Below are 20,770 nucleotides of genomic sequence, written 5' to 3' on the forward strand. Positions count from 1 at the left end.
TTTCCACACCACACATCACAACGTCTTCCATTAATCCTTCGCTTAATGCATCCATTTGTTGCAGCTTCGCAAGATCAAAAAGCATCGCGATCGGTCGTAAATCTTTATCGCCTTAAAATCGCACCACCAACCAACCCGATTTCGATCTCGCCCACGGGAGTGCGTGATGGAAGGAGGGAGAAACGGGAAGGATTGTGGCCCTTGCGGAACACACTCTGGGAAAAGTAACAATCAATCCTGGCTGTAAGCTGCACTGCAAGAAGGCAACAACGGAAAAAAGCATCATTTCTTGCATTGCAACGATAGCAAATTAAAACAACACCAAGTAAAATCATCTCTCTCCCTCTCGGAACGATTCCTAAAAGCCATTAATTTGTACCACACCGAGAGGCCCATTCATCCATCCATCCATCGACCGGGCAGTGGAAAAAGCATTTATTTTCCTTGTGTTAAACTCAACCGAGCCTGGACCGGGTCCGGTGCCCTCTCTTTCTCTCTTTCAGCTAAAAATGAACGAGTTTGCTTGTAATTCAATTCCCAAGATTCCATTCCATTCCGGTAATGTCTATGGTTAAAAGTGAATTTATAAACTATAAATAACATCACAATTAAGCGCACAAAATCCACATTTCCCACAACGGATGCAGCGTGAGGGCATGAGAAAAGCCCCCCCAATTGAACGTTGCACCACAAAGTCCAACCACCCGAAATGCTTCTTCGGCTTCATGCAAAACTTCTTCATCGCCTTCCCATACTCCGGGGCGTCGGTTACACCGATGATAAACGATCTACGGTGGGTCGTAATCGTGAAAATGCCATGAAAAATTGATTCCGATGTAAAGGGCGCACCGATGTTGCACACTGCCAAAGTGCAGTCGGTGCCGGTCATGCGAAAAATTTTCGGAACGAAACAGCGCACCGGAGAGAAAAAAATGCCGCCGAAAATGATGCTTCTAATGTTGATCAATTCTTCAAGCGAAATTTGCATCTCTGCTCAACAGCAGCAGCCCGGGTTTTGCGCACCGCGCGATCATAACGCGATCGTAATCATCAATTTCCGATGCATAACTAAGTGCTTCATTTGGCGGACCAGCCGATCGGTGCTGGTGATGAATCATTTCACTTGATTAGAATGCATGTTGGCATGTGTTGGCGAAGGAGATGGGAATTTATGCTTATATTTTACCGAAGTTAACAGTTTGATCTCGATAACCATAAAGTGCATTGATGGCCTCCAACTGTAACGAGCAGACAATTTATAATAAATGTCAATTTCGTGCAACTGAAGTTTGAGCAAAAAGTAATAAATCATATGTCCAAGTAAGGCATCTTACTAATAGCAAAATATTAATCTTAACGAAATAATAAAATGGCACAGAAATATTACATTCACGAGGAGACAAACAGTGTAAAAAATAGAGTATTCAAAGCAGTTTGGCAGAAAGGCTTTCAAGAAGCTAAATCAAACTTGTCAAACATACGACCCTCGAGGCCTTTCAATCTGTCTAACAAACAGAGGCAGAAGCAAAGTTTCGGTAAGTTTTTTTGTGTGACATTGACGATCAATTTAGTGTTGGGCGAATGTGATTCAGGAAGAATTGAATTAATGGCTCTGAACTTCTAATCTGAAAATTCATGACTCACCGAAGATTCTTGAATTACATAAGATCGAGGAATCCTCAAAGATTCTTGAATTCCATAAGATCAAGGAATGTTCAAAGTTTCTAGAATTCCATAAAGTTCAGGAATTCTCAAAAATTGTTCAACTCTATAAGATCCACGAATCCTTAAAGATTCTAGAATGCTTCAAATCCAGGATTGCTCAAAGTTTCTGGAATTCCATTAAATCCAGAAATATTCTTGAATTCCATAATGTTTTCCATATTCCAATCCCATAATTATCAAGTGATCTTAAATCCCCAAACATTCATAAATTCTCAAAGATTTGTGAATTACTAAGAACGGGATCCTTCTTTTGAAGTTTGCCCGAATTAGTAAGTCGGTAAGTTATTCTTGGGTAAAACATTTTGTTTTAAAAAATTCAAGCCCATGCAAAGATTCCAACCCTTGTCTTCCTCCAGAGGTGCGAGGAAATGCTCTTTACAAGTATGTCCCGATGCATTATCTGCTCTGACATGTAGCCTGCATTGCGAACTAATCACAGGGAATTTTTTATGGAAGATATGTTAACATTTGGAATACTTTTGTTAGGTAAACGTTAGACGCAATTCCAACGCAATATTCCAAGGTGATTAAATGAACATAACCATGAACTTCATACTTTTGCGCCCATATGGCACGAGAGGCAAGATGGGTGTAACATATCCGTACTAGAACTGCATAAAACTTATTAATCATTGAATATCGCTCTATTCTCACACGTCTTTAATCGGTGTTGGGGTGTGTTCTTCGATGCTTCTTTTCAAGCCAGATGCAAGCAACAGCTGCAATCCACCACCTTTGAAGAACCTCCATAATTAATTACCATCTAATAATAATAAATTCCCTTTTCCTATCGCTTTCCAACAGGAATTCTACCTATTTTCAACCACTTTACACTATTTAAAATACTAACGCACTGTCCTGGTATGGTGCCAGTCCTAGCACACCCTTTCATAGCATCACAATGAAAATCTGGGAACAATACCTCAAGCGTAAAAGGGCGCTCTTCCGCACACAGTACCAAACCCCAGCCGAGCTCTTTGACAGTGCGTGCGAAATATTGATCAAGTGTTTCGCTGTGTGCGGTGGCGAAAGAATGAAACCGGGCTACACACGCCGCAACGCCCGGCTAATCTTTCTGGTGACCGATCTGATACTGTATCTGTTCGTGAACGTTTACTCGATCGCGATCGTCTGGGGTTCGCTCATGGATGTGGTGTTTTGCTTTGTCACGTTGGGGGTCGCCATACAGGTGAGGGGGCGTTAGTCCCAACTTGCCGCAGCAACACTTTCAACCCCGTTCATTGTTTTTCCGCGCAGGGCCTGGCAAAGATTGAGGCGTTCACCTGCCCGGAGCTGAACGATCTGCATCTGTACAATGTGGCCCGGTTTAAGGTGGTTCCACGTTTTCCGGAAGTCAGAGAAGCCCATCTCCACACGGCCGCCATGTGCCGGGTGTTTATACAAATTCTTGCCGTGGCATTCTCGATCGTGGCGATTGCCATCTACTCGTACGCCATCTTGATACCGCTGACGGAGCGTAAGCTGTCGCTTGCGTTTGGATTCTATCTGCCCTTTCTCGACTACGGCACACCGGTCGGTTTCGCCATCAACTGGGTGTACCAGTTCATACAGGTGTCGGAGGGTTGCATCGGACTGATGGCGTGTGACAGTTGCCTGCTGTTTCTGATCGTGAACGCCACGGGACAGATGGATGTGGTCATTATCTATCTGCGCCGTCTGACGGAGCTTATCGACAGCAATGGATCCGGTGAAAATGATGAGAAAATTGCCGATCTTCTCAGTGATATTGTGCAGACACATTTGGAACACACCAAGTAAGCGAAGTTACCGTATCTTGTGTATTGTAACAGTCATTTATTCACTCATATTTCAGATATGTTACGGACATGGATAAACTACTAAAAAAACAGTTCTTTATTAACTTCAGCTGCATCATCTTTGAGCTAGTGGCATCGCTTGCAATTGTCGTTAGGGTACGAACTGACGCGTTTTAATCCGATTTCTTTCGTATAGTAAACACAATCAATTTATCCATCAGTTTCCATGGTATCCTGGGATGGCAGTTTGTTTGATTTGCACAATTCAGCTCTTCGTCAGTTGCTCATTGGGAACGTTCCTTTCTTCTAAGGTAGATCCACCGTATTATCCTACTAATGTCCGTTTAATGTCTTACATATTCTACTATTGTACCTTTCCATCTCAGAATGATAAACTTGTTGTGGAGATATACAACGTTAACTGGTACGGTCTATCGACGAATCATCAGAAAACCCTGAAACAGGTACTGCTCGCCTCACAACATCCGATTGTACTCTCGGACGGCTTCTCCGCCATTGATTTGTTCAACTTTGTGGAGGTATTTTTGTGGCGCTAGGCGTGTGATTTGTTTAACTCCATAGCTGTTTTTGTTTTTTCTTCTCACAGATATACAAGAAGATTTATTCCTACCTGATGGTTTTGCAGAACGTATCCTAATGCTCTTCACGTCCTGCGTCATTTTTCTGACACAAATAATGTTCTTAAGATTACTAGCTCTCAAATTTATCAATTTGTCTAACGGCTTAACTCACCGCTAACGAGCACACGAATCCCACGGCTTTGAGCACCTTTCATCTACATAGAAAACGCGGGCATAAAACAATAAGCAACACGCATCCCGACGAACTGCAGCATCAAAAAACAACACACAATAAACAAACTTTCAAAAGCGAAACAAGGCGAAAGAAATCCCATCGCAAAACGCCCCAAAAGGTGGAACTTTGCTCCCTTCGGGGAATGAAATCATAATCTCATCCCGATTCCCGACAAACCACCAACGGGTTTGGCACGATCGGGATCGCCGACGGGTACGGCACCCAACCTCCAGGGGCCCAGATTGTGGTACAATCAACAGTTCCACCATAACGCAATGGTATGATTATATGCTTAAAGTATTAGTTCATAATAAATTCGGCGAGCATAAATCTGAACCCCGCACCAACAGGACCGAGGGCACCGACGGCGGGATAAAGGGATAAAGAGTTGACCCACAAGTTGGCCCCTGCAATTAACATGAATGAATGGGAAATCATAATTTCGCCCGGTTGTGTGTGTGTTTTTTTTTCGCCACGCCACGCGTCACATTTCGCGCTTTGCTGTACCGTTTCACCTCGGCGCACGGTCCCGTGTGTGTGTGTGGAGCTGCGTAGAGCCAGCACCGTGTGGCGCGATAAAATTCGAGAATGATGCTATCCTTTCCCCGTCGCGTTACCCGATTATTCGACCGATAGAAAACGAGAACGCTTGCTGTTGCCGTTTTTTGACGAACGATTTTCCCCAAAAACAACCCCACCGCTGCTGTGGTCATCCCACGGGATGGCGATAAATTAGCTGCAACTGCAGCAATGCCAGACGGGCGGACGCGGCATCCGTGTGCGGTACCGGACCGAAACCGGTCGGGCGACTAATAATTATCCTATCCGCTAAATCAAAAGCTGTTATCGCCGCTGTCCAAGCGCGCCCGATGAGCGCGTCCAAAATTGGAAAATAATTTATGAATTAGACCCGTTACCCGTTACCGTCCAGGGCACTGTGGGTGGTGATGCAGCTTGGGAGGATGAGATGCAGCTGCAACGATCACAACACCGGCCAGTGGCTTCCGTGCTGTTCCGTGCCCATCGCGTGTCGCGTGGAGTTTTATCTGTGCAGTTTGCCATTAAACTGGCGATAACTCGTTGTGGCTATTCACGGTTATTGCTGCTTTAAAAAGGGATGCAATTTCCAGCAACAATCAATATTTAATATGTTGAAAATGTTTTAACCTTTAACTATCTTCAATTCACGAGATCACTAGCAATTTGTTACAAAATATTACAAAAAATGATCAGTAAAGTACAACAAACTATGACTTTTGCTTCAAAATAATACATTTCCTCCCAAAAAAAAAACCCATGCTTCTCACAGCATATTTACACATCAACACCCTCTAAGTACCTTTCAACACCCGCAAGAGAGAAAAAAAACCCCACCGACCGGAACTCAGCAATTCTTCTCGGATAATAAATTGGCGCATAGAATGCACCGTGTGTCCTGAAAAACAAGGGGGGAGAAAAACCCAGAAAAGACATAAAGCCAAGCCCTCTGCCAACGGATATCAACCGCATCTCGGCACCCGGCCGGCAAGCACCGTTTGTTATCGGTGAGAACGACACTCGCGAGAATAATGAAGCAATTTTATGCAACAAACCATGGCGACCGTACCACGACCATGGTGTCCGCTTTGGTGGTCAGATGCATCCGTCCCACGCCATACCATGCCCGAAAAATACTGCCGTTGATGGTGACGCCGGATGAAATCAACTCACCAGCGCCACTATCAGCGCAACCGTGCTGAGCAGGGGTCCGTCTCATTGTTCGTCACCAACCCAGGCAAATGGGTGCGCCTGGGATGCAGTCTGGTGACGAATCAACGTGCCATGTCGGGCCGGTGCTTTGTGGTTGCCCTTTCGCTGGATGGCTGCACTGGCGATCCCCAGGAAATCGTTAAGGAAAACCCTGATGGCTTCGGTGTTGTACGATTTCGGGAAGCGTTTCTTCTTTCGGGGAGCACCCCGAAAGCGCTCTCAAGGTTGTTTGGGGTTTGGGTTTTTCGGTCGCTTTTTCTGGGGAAGTTTATTTGAGTAAACATACAGGAGCATGCCGATTTTGAGGACATGTACTACAGGGTTCTGCAGATGAGATGGGAAAGTTGGACTCATTGCAGGATTGTTTGCCTTTGAAGGAATATATTTAAGGAGGAAGCAAACAATTTTAACCGAGAGCATCTTCAACTCACCTACTAAGAACAGCTTTCAAATAAGACGGGATGTATCTGTTGCGAATGTCTCGAGTCAATTTAATTTTAAATAAGGCCCCCAAAGAGCGAAATATTACTCAGCTTTTCCTTTTCCACTTGAAGTAGAATCGAAAAATTACTCCAACTTTCTTATTTGGACATTACGATGTAATTTGTAATTCTTACTGGAATTTTTTAGATAAAATGATAAATTTGGGTAATTTTGGGCCATTTATGAACTCTTTGCTATTTTAGGGATGAACATTAAAGAAAGATATGGAAAATCTTTTTGCGCTTCTCAAGCTCTCACAGGGAGCTTCCATATTTATTGCAATCGACTTCGGTTACATTTTCCACTTCAAATTGAAAAGATTCCAGAAATGACTGCAATGCTATCACTTAAACTTGAAATTCTGTAATTCTTAAACGTTTTTGATGTTTCTTAAAGGGTAAAGTTGGGGCTATTCATGGATTATTTGTTATTGCAAATGGAATTTGTTCATCTTTTTCGAGCTTATGCAACATGCCTTTGATTGGAAACGACTACCACTACATATTCCATTTTTACATGAAAGGATTCTAGAACGTCCCCATTTGAAATTGGAAAACCCTGCAATACATAAGGTAGAAATGTATAAACAAATCTCCTTCTTATCTCATATACTTCCAAAATCTGACATCCACAAAACTTCCCCTAATTAAATCAGCCCAAACGGTGACCCAATTCCCGCTGCTCCGGATTAGTAATTGACTTTATGCTTTCGGTTTACTGTCTGGTTGCTAGGGGGTGATTTTTTTTTCTTTATTCGTCCTGCCGCCCATACGCTTTGGACCCATTACGAAGCCCAAAATGGTCCGAAAGATGGAACCATCAAAGCGCGTCGCACAAGATATCGTACGCGACCAAACTTTGTCATTTACTTTATTGATTATTTAGTGTCCATAAAAACCGGAAGCGTCGCCCGTTTGCCCATTATGGTAGTGTGTGTGTGTGTTTTTTTTTCGGGTGATGTGACTCGAGGCCGTGAAAATGGTTCCCGTGCAGTAATGTTTTCGCGGGTTAGGCGCCGTTGCCTTACCCGCTACCCACCGTTCGTTGTTAATCGCCGCCCTGGAAGACGGTTCGGGAGCATCCCTTTGCAGTTCCTCAAAGCAGTGCGGCATGAAAGCACGCAGGGGGGGTGGTAAAGATTTCTCGCCCGGGTGATAGTGTGACCGTGGCGTTGACAATCGATCGCGTTGACATTGATGGACCGTTTGGCCACACTTAAACGGCAAACATACATTGTGTGCTGTCGTGGTTGGTGGGATTGCACGCGCGATGACACCAGTTTTATGATCCTAAAGTTGGCCGAAAGGGTGCTACGCAGCGTTATATGTAACTTTAATTGACTTTACTCGGTGCGGTGCGGCCCCGGATTGGGTGCCGACGACGGATTTGGGATAGTAAAAAGTTATCGGCCTCGATCGGGATGGTGGTACGTTTTACGATCGTACTGAAAAAGTGGTTTCCGGAATGTGTTTCCTGCCAGAAAGTGTGAAAATATCAATTTTATATCATAAGACAGATTTACTCAGTGCTTTTGCATAAAAAATACGGTATCCGGAGGAGATCGGTGGTTGTTTTAGAATTATTCACACTTCTTTCTATTTATCCACTTTAAAGGCCTCTGCTAACGTCATATGGTTATATTATTATATCTTACAGAAATAATATTGTGTATCGATTGCGTAAAAAAGTTTAAGGCTTTTAACCATGATTTTCCTTAGGTGTTTTTATCTCTACGAGGTCCAGATGAAATTCGATCCTCAGCCGTCAGTGCAATAGACCTTCCGTCTAAGCATAAGCCCATGAGATCTCCGTTCGCCATGGCAGTTGTACGTTTATATCAAGTAAGTTAGACAGAGAGAACTAGCGTTTCGTAGCACATAATGGAGTGGAATAAATACCATTTGCACACCAACAAAACCAATTGATCATTTTAATCTTTTCATATAGTTGTGTTCATTTTGTTTCGTCGTTTCTTTGTAAGAAACAAATGCTCTCCAGACTAATCCGTTTGCACGTACGTAACAAAAGACACGACACGAAAGTAAAGATAAATAAAATGATTAAAAGTTACAATGCATGTCACCACACTGTCGGAAGAATCCCAATGTCCCCTGTAATTCAATATCACTCGCAATTGATCCGCAATTTACGACACCGAGGCAAATGGTCACCGCAAAAAAAAGGGGGAAATTGTTTACGTCGGTGCACCCATTAACCGCCTGCTCAACTCATAATTGATGGCCGCTCGGTAAATTGGCGTTTGTTGTACCACAATTGTGTCGTAAAATGCGCGCATTTCTTTGTGTAAAGTAAGTAGCAGCAGCAGCGCAAGCACCCGCATACATCATGTAACAAGCGTCCGCAAAGCTTTTGCGACATGTGTGTTTGCGAAACTGTGTGCTCTGCTGCAGCGCTGTAAGATGTAAGATGGAGAACTGCATGAAAGCAGTTACGATTGTAACAGTGGCACTCGGTTTCGGTTGAGCAGTTCCATTTTTAATGGTTTGTTTATTTCAATTTCGAACCGAGCACAGATCGATACTCGATCTCGACCGCTCGCTGCAGCATTAACGACGCCGCGCTGCGAGACAACCCCGAAGGAACGGAATCGTGGTGTGGCGTGGTGTGACTGCTTCAAGTGTCACGGCACACCATCGAACGCACTGCCGTCAAACGAATGGCTTCTGTCTGGCCGTCTGGCTAGTGTGTCCGTGTGTCTCGCCGGTAATGCCCGGTGGCAAAAGATGATGCTGATAGACGGAACTACGGACAGCACGGTAGTGGATCCGCCGGATCCTGCACGGATGTTTGGGGCTGCGGTCTCATAAATCGACGCACGAGCAGGGAATTAAATACTCTCTGCCAGTGTCCCGTGGTGGACATTGCCTTCTCTCGCTGTGTGTGTATGTCACATATTAGTGAAAGTTTCACTACTTTACTGTCGATTTGTGTGCATTATTGCGGCACTGGAAGCTGGACGCACCAGAGTGCTGATGTCATGCGATTGGTGAATTTTCCAAATCGAGATGATATTAACTAACTGCCGCAAGCACAACGAACTATTTATTGCGAGTGCGAACGTACAGTCCGCACACACACACAAGGATCGGTGGGAATTTCCACAGCTTTGATACACTCCGTTCCTGGAATTGCAATGAAATTTCCAGTAATCCAACATCACCAGTAACCCGTTACTAGCGCAGGGTTACAAAGGGATTGAAATTCTATCCTTTCCGGTAGAGGGGGAAATGGATGCTTGCCAAAAAGCCAACAACTTCAACGACTAGTGATGGTGTTGTTTTATTTTCATTCCATTCCCTTCGGTGGGGAAAGGGTTTAGCAGCGATGGGCGGATGTGCCCCACGGACTCATTTTAGCCGGCCAGTAACTTCAAGCAAAACCGGGGAGCTCAGAGATAGAGAGAAGAAGAGGCGATGAGAATAGAATAGAAGAAATAAAAAAACGCCCTATCTAGGACACTACTGCATTGTCCGATCGGTTTTCCCAATGGAATTCCCCGAAAGCCATAATCCGTTTTCGGGGTGCTATAATTGAAACGCAACACCATCAACACACACTGGCAACAATTAATAAGAAAGTCCGCAAACATAGCACAGCGCAACAAAAAAAAAAAAAACAAGGTGTAAGTTCCAGGGGCTTTCCATCATCGATCCTTTCAGTTGAGAATGTTTTGAGCGAATCTCCAAAAATAAATCACTTAACGGCAAAGGGAGGAAATTGTAGATGGGTTAAAGCAAAAAGCTACAGCGGCCTTGTAGGAGATATGCTGCTTTTGTAAGAAAAAGACATTGGGTGGTAAAATTCTGGAACAATTAGACGTATAGATGGATCATCGAAGTGGTCGCTAATGTATGGATCGCGAGCTGTATACTGCTATTTGGTACCTTCACTTTGAATCTTCGTTGAAAATGATTCATCCCACCACCGCTAATTGTAGCCGCATTTGACACTGGACACTTATTAGTACACTGCGTCTCACCCAGATATTTCGGTCTGAGGTCAAGATGAAGTATCATAATAACGAAACAGACATTTTTCCATCATTGAATGGATACTTTTCATCAGAAAAATCGTAAAATGTAGCAAAAGTAATGAGAGTCTCACTAAGGGTTTTAATAGAATGCTTCATACAGGATGATTTGCTTGCCAGTAGGTCAGGTCTGTGCTGAATGCTTAAAGCTATTGGCAACGTAGTCACTGGTACAATTCCCATTAGTTTGGAAACATTTCCTTTCCAAATGATTTCCCCTTAATAGTAAAATCTACACACTCATAATTGTATCTCCAATTTTAAGTTGTTCCAAAATTGTGCTATTATTTTAATGTAGTATATAAAACCATTAGAATATGGACAAAAATTTATCATTACCTAACCAGAATTTTAAGAGTTTCCTGTTCTATTTGATTTAAAATCATTTGTGCATATTAGAATGTTAAAAAAACAACTCTCAAAAATACTAAATACACACTAAGAAATCATTTTGAATTTGGCCTGATACAAAGCTTCAAGTAACTACCCATGCATGATTAAAACATCTTAAATAAAGAGTAACTTATTGTAAACTCTATGTTGGAATAAACAAAATACAATTGAAGATATTCAAAATAACTAACATGAAGAAGATGTCCAAACGAGCCCTTTTCCGTATCTTAAACGAAGGACCAAGAAGAACAAATAGAAGAAAAAGAAGAAGAATAAAATTCGAAAAAGAAGAAGAGCAGTGGGAAGAGGAAAAGGAAGAAGAGGACGCAGAAGAATATGATAATATCCTACAAAACAATAAAATAAAACGTTACTTCATAATCACTTTAAGAAGAGATAAACTTCAAGACACAGTTTCCTCTAAAGCAATGTCATTGAACAATGTTACTGCTGATCTGGTTTAAGATCCGATTCTTTTGCAATAAATTACCGAACAGCTTCGATCTAATCTGGCACACACCTGCTATTGATACATGTGCTTGCAAAAAACCTAAGCTCCAATCCCAATCCAGACTTTAACCCAAAAACGCACCAGACGGTATGTACACCGCCCTTGAAGCTTTCACCCCCAACGAACGCATCCCGGTGCATCTCGAACACGAAAGCTGGAGCGAATTACTGTAGCTGCCCATAAATAAGTCCATAATTTATCTCCCATTTGTGGACCGAAAGGCCAAACCAGGCCGCTTTCTCGCTACAGTAAATACGATCGAAGGAACCGTCCCGATACAGTCCGTGTCGACAACATTCCGGCCTAGTGTTCGGATGTGTCCCGAATGTCTCTGTGGTCCTTTTAGCCTTGCCGGCACCGTGCACACCCCGCAACGGTCTCAACGGGGTGGTAAAGCATCGTTTTCCCCCGTACAAATCTGTTCCGAAGATGGATTTGCTTCGTGTTTAATTAATTATACCAGACCCAAGGTACGGATCTTCCTGTGAAACGTCGTGTCCTGGTGGGTTGGGATAACAACTCCACCCTCCGGGAAAAAAAAGGACTACCATCGATATACATTTAGCATGTTAACAAACGATACAACTTACACAACTCTCTCGTTCTCTCTTCTCCTGCACGGTTTGGTGAAGATGTTGCCGTTCTTCTATGGCATCAGGTCGATTATTGCACACCTGCTGTTGAAATATTCATCCGCCGGGGACAGGTATCCGAAAAAACAGGGTGTCCCGGGTTTCCCTGCCGGGTCACAGCATAATCCCAAGAAAAAGGTCTTCGGCAGGCCATTCTTTCTTCGGTATCCCCACGCAGACCACTTGCCGAACAGGGTCAAACTGGACAATTCCTTCGCACAACCTCAAACCACAGGGTCGTGCTTTATGCAATTCTAGGTTGTGTCTGCCGTTTTGTGCTGTTCTACCCCTTTCCACGAACCTTTGGTGGCTCTCGTGTGTCTTGTTGGAGTGCGCGGACAATTAATCATTTTCCGACGCAAGCCTTCCGCCCGTTTCCTTGGCGCAACACAAAACGCAACTCACATAATTGTGTGTGAGTTGCTCTTGTAATAATGGTAATTTGCGCGAAACATTTATCATTCTTCGCCAAAAACTGGTGCTGGTCGTTTTTTTTTTTTTTCTATCCTGTTATCTTAGTCCCAGCAGTTACTGGTGCTGGCCAGCATACGGCACTCGTGGCAGCCGGAAGGGGATGCAAACACACCAGAAAGAGCAACACAAAATATGTCGACCGATCTTGTGCAAATTTTTTCCACCACCACTCTGTCTTATCCTTTCCCACTTGTTCCGTGTTGGTGTGTCCAGGTCCGGTTGGATCAGAGAGCGGCAGACCACTTTTCGTACCAGCCATACATCCATTGACCGTTCCGTTTTCCCATTTTGGGGTTCCAGATTCCACAAGCCTCCAATCAATCTTTTCATCTCTGTTCTGTCCATTTCCGTGCTTTCCCATCTCTTTCCGCATCCTTGGGAGTTGGACCGCGTGGTACATACCGGCACACAAAACGCAAAACCCAAATTGTCATCGCCCATTAAGTGTGCGCTACAGAAAACGATTATCTTATGAGGTCGATGGTGAGTTATTGGTCGCGTCCGTGCAGCGAAGGGAAACCCCGCGGGACGTTGGAGAAGAATGGAAAATAATGGTGGAGTGGCAAGATTGAAATATGGTGAAAATTAGGTTGCACAATTTTTCCTAACCCATCCAGTTACTCGCAAAGATGTATTCTTTCGACGCTAAACGATTATGAATGTGAGTAGAGCATCGTTGCGGGTTGTCGTTGTTCATATGTTGAGCGTGGAGATTTAATGTCATTGTGATCATTTTATTGGGTAATAAATCATGTTTTATTGGTTTAAAGTTACTAAATGAAATGTGCATTTTTTTATTAAAAGGAAAAAATTACGAAAATCTTCACGAAGTACTAAAACAGCAAACAAAACCAAAGTAAACAATGAAAAGTCTAAAATTCGTGTAAAGAAAACATTAATTATACAAGAAGCATAAAGTAAACCGTGAAATAATGTAAAATATATAAATGAAAAGAATTACTGCAAAACTCGAATGTGAAAAATCTTAAACAGACAGACGAACAGAGGAAAACAAACAACAAAAAGAGAAACACATAGTAACAGCAAAGTAGCATAATTTAAAAGATATTTAAAATCCCACATTGTAATATTAAAAAGATATAAGACAGTAAAACAAATAAGTATAGAAATAAAACAAATTATAATCATTTAACATTACAAAAATAACAGTATGTAAACTATAAAGTCAAACAAAACGAAATAAACTAAAAAAATAGTACCGATCAAACATCAAATGTGAAAAACTAGAGAAAAGTTTAAATTACCAAGAAAAAAGAAAAGAAACATCTTAACCTCTTTAAAAAATCAGACAAAGTAAATTAGATTCATTTAAGCGAGGTATTTAATGTTCGGTATGGTCACAATTCCCTTCAACCCCAATTAACTTTATGCAATTTCGTGTTTTTGTGTAAAATTTAGGAAAAAAAACTTTAAAATGACTTTAAATATTCTCTTTGATTCTTCTACTCTTTTGCACATCTTGCAGAATCTCAACATAACTTCAACATTTCCATATAAAGCTCCAATGGTTTGTATGCAACCAAATACCAGCGTCACCGAACGATGCAGTATGTCCACGGCGCACGGGACAAACACTACCTATCGCCGTCAAACCGTCAAGATCAATATCAATCGCAGAACGGGGTAGCGTAAAGTAGTTTGCCGTGTTCCAGTTCCAGTTTCCAAGCTTCAACAGGCTTCCCGTCCATCCGAGAATCGTCCAAGGCAAAAGATATTCTCACCAGGCACTGGATGGATATCAACACTATATACTCCGTGCCACCGCAATGGCATCGACCGGGCGGTTTGTCGACCAATTCCAGACCAAGAGACACAAGCCCCCCGTATCCGGTTCACGCGGGGCGAGAGAGACATTCTTCTAAGTTCGAGTTCGAGTAGAAGGCTCGTGTTCCGTCCGTCGTACGTCGGCGCTCTGGTCCGCTGTACCCGCACGAGCCCGCCAGACGGGCACGATGATAAATAATATACCGCGCGCGTTTTGGTTTTTTTTTTTTTTTGGCAAACAATCCCAGACGAAAAGAGATAAAATATTATAGAAATAGAACTAATGTGGCGCCGCGGTTCTTGTCTGTTTGTACGAATACGGTTTTATCTTCGTACTACTACTACGATCACTAGTACTATGCTACCTTCACTACTGCTGCCTGCCGCATGGATGGTCCGATTTGCCGTTGCAGTTCCGTTTACGTTTCGATAGTGCCGGGGTGAAAAATGGTCGTTAGTATGCCGTTGATTCTTGTTTCTGGATACAGGATTAAGAATGTCTTATCTTTTGCAGGTAGTTTGGTTTGGTAGATGATGTCCAATATTGCAAACAATTTGCCCTTAGCTAATTCTTCAAGATTCTTTAGGAAAAGCCTTACAAACAGACAACCTTCCTTATCTTCTGGACCATCATGGAAAATCCTCCCAACCTATACTCCCGTAGATGTACTTTTGCATCCTTGCCAATCTGTGTCATCTGCATCGGTCAACCCCGTCCAGCCGCATCCCACCATCCGGCGTCCGACACACCGTCCAAACGAGATCCAGATTTGCAACGCTGTGGTGGATTTATGAGAAAGTTTTCCCATCCGCTAGAACTGCTTCCCGCATGACACGATTGTCATGCGAGATGCGATAGTCGGAAACCGTGGAAACTTTATGCGCTTTTGATGTGTTGTTTGTCTACGCGCTGGAACCGTTGATTGCGGTTTTACCTTGAAGGCCACTCAGTTTTCGAATACCGTACTGCCGAGTACCAATGTGCGCGCCAGCAATGTGTTATTGCGGTGCATTTTTTTTTATTTGAGCGGAAGTTATTGTTTGGTTGTTGGCACAAAACGCACAATCGTTGGCTCAAGGTCGCTCCATTTGGCAAAGATGTGTCCCTTCTACGGTGCTTCGATTTGGCATTCAAAAACGATTTGCCTGTTTAATAATGTGACATGGTAGATCACTGATTTATCACATTTGTTGTTTTTTATCTTTGGCTGGATAATTTATGGTATGTATATTATGTTGGCTTTATATATTGGCCCACTCATTTTTACCTGAAATTGTGTTGAATATTTGAAATTCAACCGCCGGACGCTTTTTTGCTTGAAAATAAAAACAAGCAAATCACTTTCTTGCACAACCGGAAACCCATTTCGCCCCACGAACAGGCGAACCGAGCGAAAATAACAAGGCGAAAAGCCGCGTAGTGATGGTCTTTTCAACTGTTTGGACAATTTCAAGCATCGCGAGAAATATATTTGCAATTCATCTGAATGCTTCATGTTTTTTTTTCCAATATTCTGGTGCAGTAATGTCGTTGTACAAAATTTCAAAAGCTTTTTGTGCGTTGCAATAAATTGCAATCCACAAATCCAGCAACTCGAAATCAATTCCCGAAAATGAAAGAACACTTGAAATATTTCACACATTGCCAATTTTATTGTGTTCATCCTAGTTTCTGCAATACTGTTCTCTTTTGAAACTTGTCTTTTTTTTTTTGTTCTCATTTCTGATCAATCCTTTTGTAGGTTCATTAACCAAATAATTAACAAATTATTATTATCACCCGTGCAAATTCGTTGAAATATTTCACCATTCTGCTCTTGCTTGGGAACGCTTCGCTCCGGAGCGAACTGCTAGTTCCGAGGAACGCATCGCTTTGGAACGTTCGATCCCTTAGCACGTACCTGTAAACGCATCATTTTTTGCTACCTCGTTTAAAAATACAAACGGCTTTTTAATGGTTGCCTGTATTTTGTGTGTTGTTTGTTGATTCATACCGTTTGTCCTGTTATGAATGTTACGAAAGCTATTAAAAAGCTAAGTGCCATCCATTTGTAACGTTGTTAAACCAATCAGTAACCGGAAACAAACTGAAACTACGCTGCAACAAAACCGTGCGGCGTCGTATACCTGAACCCCAGCTGCTGTATTTTGGTGGCGAACCCATTAACTACGCGTCATCTGCTATGTTTTGTCCCTGCGAAGGAATTCGCATTGCTGCTGTTGAGAAAACGTTCTAGTGCTCAGAGATACGTTGAATTCCGATCTTGTTTTGTGCGTGAAGTGAAATTGGACAGCTTGTATATACGGACACAATGGATATCCACACGGAAAGCAGCGGCATCGATTCATCGCCGGATATGAACATCAGTGCCGAGTTGAACCCTTCGCCACATCGGTCGGCAACGGTCATGCCGAGAAAACTATCATTTTCCGGTAACTCGCCGGACCGTAACCCAGCAGAACCACCGGCCAAGAACCAACCGTCCCTATCTCCGCCGTACCGAAAGGTGCAGGCGCTGCGTCTGTTCGATACTCCAGCAACGCCAAAAACCATTCTGCAAAAATCAACCAACACAATGTTCCGCCGGCAAGTATTTGGTCCCGGGTCAACACTATTCACTGCAGCAGGGGACGGGCTGCTCAAACCCGGTACGGATGCCGACGTGTTGGCAAAACCAATGGACGGAGGAATGCCGATCTTCATCACCGACAAACCAAAACCGGTTCCGCTTCATCGGCGCTATGACGTGGGGCTACCGCCGGCCAACGTGAATCCCTTCACACCGCCAGCAATGTTTATGCGAACGAAGAAGCGTACCCGGCAGGAGGGCCCCGAAAGTGCCAAGGCCACAATTGGTGGTAGCAATGGGCACTCAATCAAAAACCATTTCCCGGCACTGTTTCCTAGCAACAGAATCAACAAGTGTCGCTTTCCGTACAGTGGTCCGGCTACTCCGTTTGCGCTAAGGCAGGCGAACGATTCTACCACACACCATACGCTGAAAATGTTCAATATGGTGGAGGATGAAAGTGGTGAGTTTAGGCAGGCCTCCAAACGGCTTGCCCTGCAAGATTCCAACATCTCCCGGTACAAGCAGGAATTCATCGAACTGTCGCTGCTCGGCAAGGGTGAGTTCGGACAAGTGTATCAGTGTCTCAACCGGCTGGATGGATGTGTTTATGCGATTAAGAAAAGCATCCGGCCGGTCGCTGGTAGCTCACTGGAAAAGACAGCTCTGAACGAAGTTTATGCCCACGCCGTGCTTGGGAAACATGACAATGTGGTGCGCTACTATTCGGCCTGGGCCGAAAACGATCATATGTTGATCCAGAACGAGTTTTGCAACGGAGGCAGTCTGCAAACGGTGTTGCAGGAACGCTGCCTTAAAGAATCGGAACTGCGCACGCTGCTGTTGCACATTGCCGAAGGTTTGCGGTACATCCACTCAAACGATCTGGTGCATATGGATCTGAAGGCGGGCAACATTTTCCTATCCAAAGCACCGCTTCGCTCGGGCACGGCTATGCACGGTGCTAATGCCCTGCCCGTGATAGCCGACTGTCCCGACGATGGGTTTGAGGATGTGTACGATGATCTGGAGAACGAGTACTTGGTGACGTACAAGATCGGTGATCTCGGACATGTCACTTCGATCCACGGGCCGCAGGTAGAGGAAGGCGATTGTCGCTATCTGCCGAACGAGATACTACAGGAAGACTACAACAATCTGCCGAAGGGTGATATCTTTTCGCTCGGGATTACACTGTACGAGGCAGCCGGTGGAGGACCGCTGCCGAAGAACGGTACCGGATGGCATCTGCTGCGCAGTGGTCAGTTTCCCGATCTGCCCAACATTGGAAAAGATTTCAATGATCTCATCAAGCAGATGATGCATCCGAACCCGGAAAAGCGTCCATCCTCCACGACGATCTTCAATCATCCGTAAGTTGCATCATTGTTACGCTCGGAGATTCTTAATGCGCATTACGCTAACTGGTCGGTTTCTGACTACCTTCCATACAGGGTCCTATCGCCAGTTGATTCAAAAACTAAAGCCCAGCTGTGTTTGGAGCTGAGCTTGGAACGGCAGAAGAACGAGGTCCTGTTGAGAAAGATTAAGGAACAGGCGAAGCTGCTGAAAACACTTGAACAACATTCCCTTACGCCAGGTAAGATAAACGTGTGATAATCATGAAATAAACGTTCAAATGGATTGAGCAGTGGAGGAGATTGTACGGAAAATCAATTGAACGCACTTTTGGCTGTCTTTTCTGGGTGCGTGGAAACGTAGAATTCAAGCTCGTACTTCAATCGCAGATTAAAATTAAACTTTACTTCCTAATGGACGAATATTTAATACCCGCCTTTACACAAAATATTACTTATTTCCAGTTACAGCATCGATGGCGCGCAAGACACGCTACTCCGGAACTTCCCGTGAGACGTCTACCTCCGACCGTAAACTACGTTCCTATTCACACAAGAAACGTACCACTAACCTTATCTCCAAAAGAGGCATCAAAGACAGCAACAAATCGAAGGATTATTAGACACACGCTTGATGTCTCTCTTTAACGTCGGCTGTACTCTTCCTGGATTGTCCATCGTTACCGGAGCCGTAGTTTGGTGTACGATCGTTTATTATGTTATCGTGCCTTTTGAATCCTTTCGATCGCATTAATATTCATCAGATTTTTCAAAAAGTTTTACTGTGTTCCCAAAATTAATCAAAGCTTAAATGGTAAATCTTGAAGTAAACGAAACAATCAGTTGTAATCTAGACGATCGAAACCGTTGGTACCAAACGGAGAAATTAAATCACGTGTTAGACTCAGAGCATTAGTTTCCCAAATGCTTCAAAATTTATTAAACCTCTTCCCATATTTTCTCCCCAGTTCTACACCAACTGTTTCCCTGTGAACGGTTTCCGTTTCCGTGTGATCATTGCAAGCTAATGATTGTATAGAATCATCGACTCTTTTTGTTGTAGATGCTTTTTTCTCTTTTTGTCGTAGGTTAATTTTTAACTTTTAATTCTTTTTCTTTCCTTACGAATCAAATTTAATGCCTTTCCTTTTGCCAAATTTTATGCAAATCGTACTTTTTTTTTTATTCTTTCCCTGTCATTTATTTTATCAGTTTTATTGCTTTTTGATTTTGGCTTTTAAATTTTGGTACATTTTAGCTTGTCCTGTATTCATCGTTACCCAATGAAAAAACATTATCGATTTACGATTAATTCATCTATGTTTCAAATGCCTTCGAATGGGATCGAATGGGTAATGTTAAAACGAAATGTGTTGGTTAAATTTGCGTCTTGTTACAGTTGTGCTAAACTTTGTCATGTTACTTTTTTTTTAAATTAGGAAAACAGCAGGGAATAATTGACAGTAAAGCAGACGAAAACTCATTAGAATAGCATGTGCTAGGAAGGATTAGTGTATGGAGTTTACCCAAATTCTCGGTGTTTGTAATTGCTCGGTTGCAACGAGTATACGAAAGATGCAAAGCGGCATGTTTGCATATTTGTCCAGCGGAAGAAAATACCCGAAGGACAAAGCAGATGCGCATAACCAAAACATGGAATTAAATCCAAAAGTAGCAAGTGTACAGAAGTGTATAGAAGACATTAGGCAGAAGGGCGAGGATCGAATCGGATCCGCTGTTACTAACAATATGTGATGATATAAAACTCTCGTTGAGTACAATCAACGACGCAAACGAGTATCAACAAACGAACAGTGTTGTTTGACGTAGCCTTATCTATGGAAAAGTGGTAAACATACGAAAGGAGCTGTGCCGGTAGCTAGGAGAGTAAGAGAGCGAGGAGTCTAATAGACTCCACAACAAAACAAAAAAAAAAGCGAAGCGAAACGAAAGGCTGTAAACTTGCCGTTGTTGTTGAACAAGATATCTAGGAAAACCAATTACATCGATCATGTGAGATCCGCTGCGCCATCATTGGCCAAACCTTATTGTGAGAGCAGTTTAACAGTAATAATCGTAAGCAAACGAACGAAGTGATAGAGGTACTGGCGAGCGTATGAATATACAAGCAAACTTTATTGTGTTTAAGATTTGAGGATTAATTTTTCATATATATTTTTTTGCCACAAACATACGAACCACGCATAACGCTCGATCGTGAGTAAGACTATAACGTCTGAAGAGCAAAGCGCAGAAAAAACAGAACAAGTCATCACGAATCGTCCCCTGTTTGTGAACCAGGTGGACCAAAATAGGCACAATAGAGGAATAAAAAAAGGGAGGAAATAGAGTAAGAATCTGTGTTGGAAAGGATAAGAAACCAAAATCACCAACAATATGGCATAGTTTCTCACGCGTTCACTGCCGGTTCCTGTGCGCACAGAT

At 43.1% G+C, this 20,770-nt stretch overlaps 2 protein-coding genes across 2 annotated transcripts; both read left to right on the top strand.

The window, feature by feature from the left end:
- The first annotated feature begins 2,626 nt into the window (after nucleotides 1-2,626).
- LOC128715170 (odorant receptor 43a-like) lies at nucleotides 2,627-4,161 on the top strand. The gene is made up of 6 exons (XM_053810052.1): nucleotides 2,627-2,914; nucleotides 2,983-3,500; nucleotides 3,560-3,671; nucleotides 3,725-3,814; nucleotides 3,890-4,042; nucleotides 4,111-4,161. The coding sequence occupies exons 1-6, from the start codon at nucleotides 2,627-2,629 to the stop codon at nucleotides 4,159-4,161; spliced, it is 1,212 nt and encodes a 403-aa protein (XP_053666027.1).
- Nucleotides 4,162-16,709: 12,548 nt separating this feature from the next.
- LOC128712157 (wee1-like protein kinase) lies at nucleotides 16,710-18,948 on the top strand. The gene is made up of 3 exons (XM_053807051.1): nucleotides 16,710-18,340; nucleotides 18,422-18,567; nucleotides 18,791-18,948. The coding sequence occupies exons 1-3, from the start codon at nucleotides 16,710-16,712 to the stop codon at nucleotides 18,946-18,948; spliced, it is 1,935 nt and encodes a 644-aa protein (XP_053663026.1).
- The last annotated feature ends 1,822 nt before the right edge of the window (nucleotides 18,949-20,770 follow it).

This window comes from Anopheles marshallii, chromosome 3 (genome assembly GCF_943734725.1).
Source record: "Anopheles marshallii chromosome 3, idAnoMarsDA_429_01, whole genome shotgun sequence".
NCBI classification, from domain to species: domain Eukaryota; kingdom Metazoa; phylum Arthropoda; class Insecta; order Diptera; family Culicidae; genus Anopheles; species Anopheles marshallii.

Excerpts from the sequence above, each read along its gene's own strand:
- LOC128712157 (XM_053807051.1), top strand. The coding sequence starts at position 16,710 with ATGGATATCCACACGGAAAGCAGCGGCATCGATTCATCGCCGGATATG. Across the intron at positions 18,341-18,421 it reads ACGACGATCTTCAATCATCC|GGTCCTATCGCCAGTTGATT; the intron begins GTAAGTTGCATC and ends CCTTCCATACAG. Across the intron at positions 18,568-18,790 it reads ACAACATTCCCTTACGCCAG|TTACAGCATCGATGGCGCGC; the intron begins GTAAGATAAACG and ends ACTTATTTCCAG.
- LOC128715170 (XM_053810052.1), top strand. The coding sequence starts at position 2,627 with ATGAAAATCTGGGAACAATACCTCAAGCGTAAAAGGGCGCTCTTCCGC. Across the intron at positions 2,915-2,982 it reads CGTTGGGGGTCGCCATACAG|GGCCTGGCAAAGATTGAGGC; the intron begins GTGAGGGGGCGT and ends TTTTCCGCGCAG. Across the intron at positions 4,043-4,110 it reads ATTTGTTCAACTTTGTGGAG|ATATACAAGAAGATTTATTC; the intron begins GTATTTTTGTGG and ends TTCTTCTCACAG.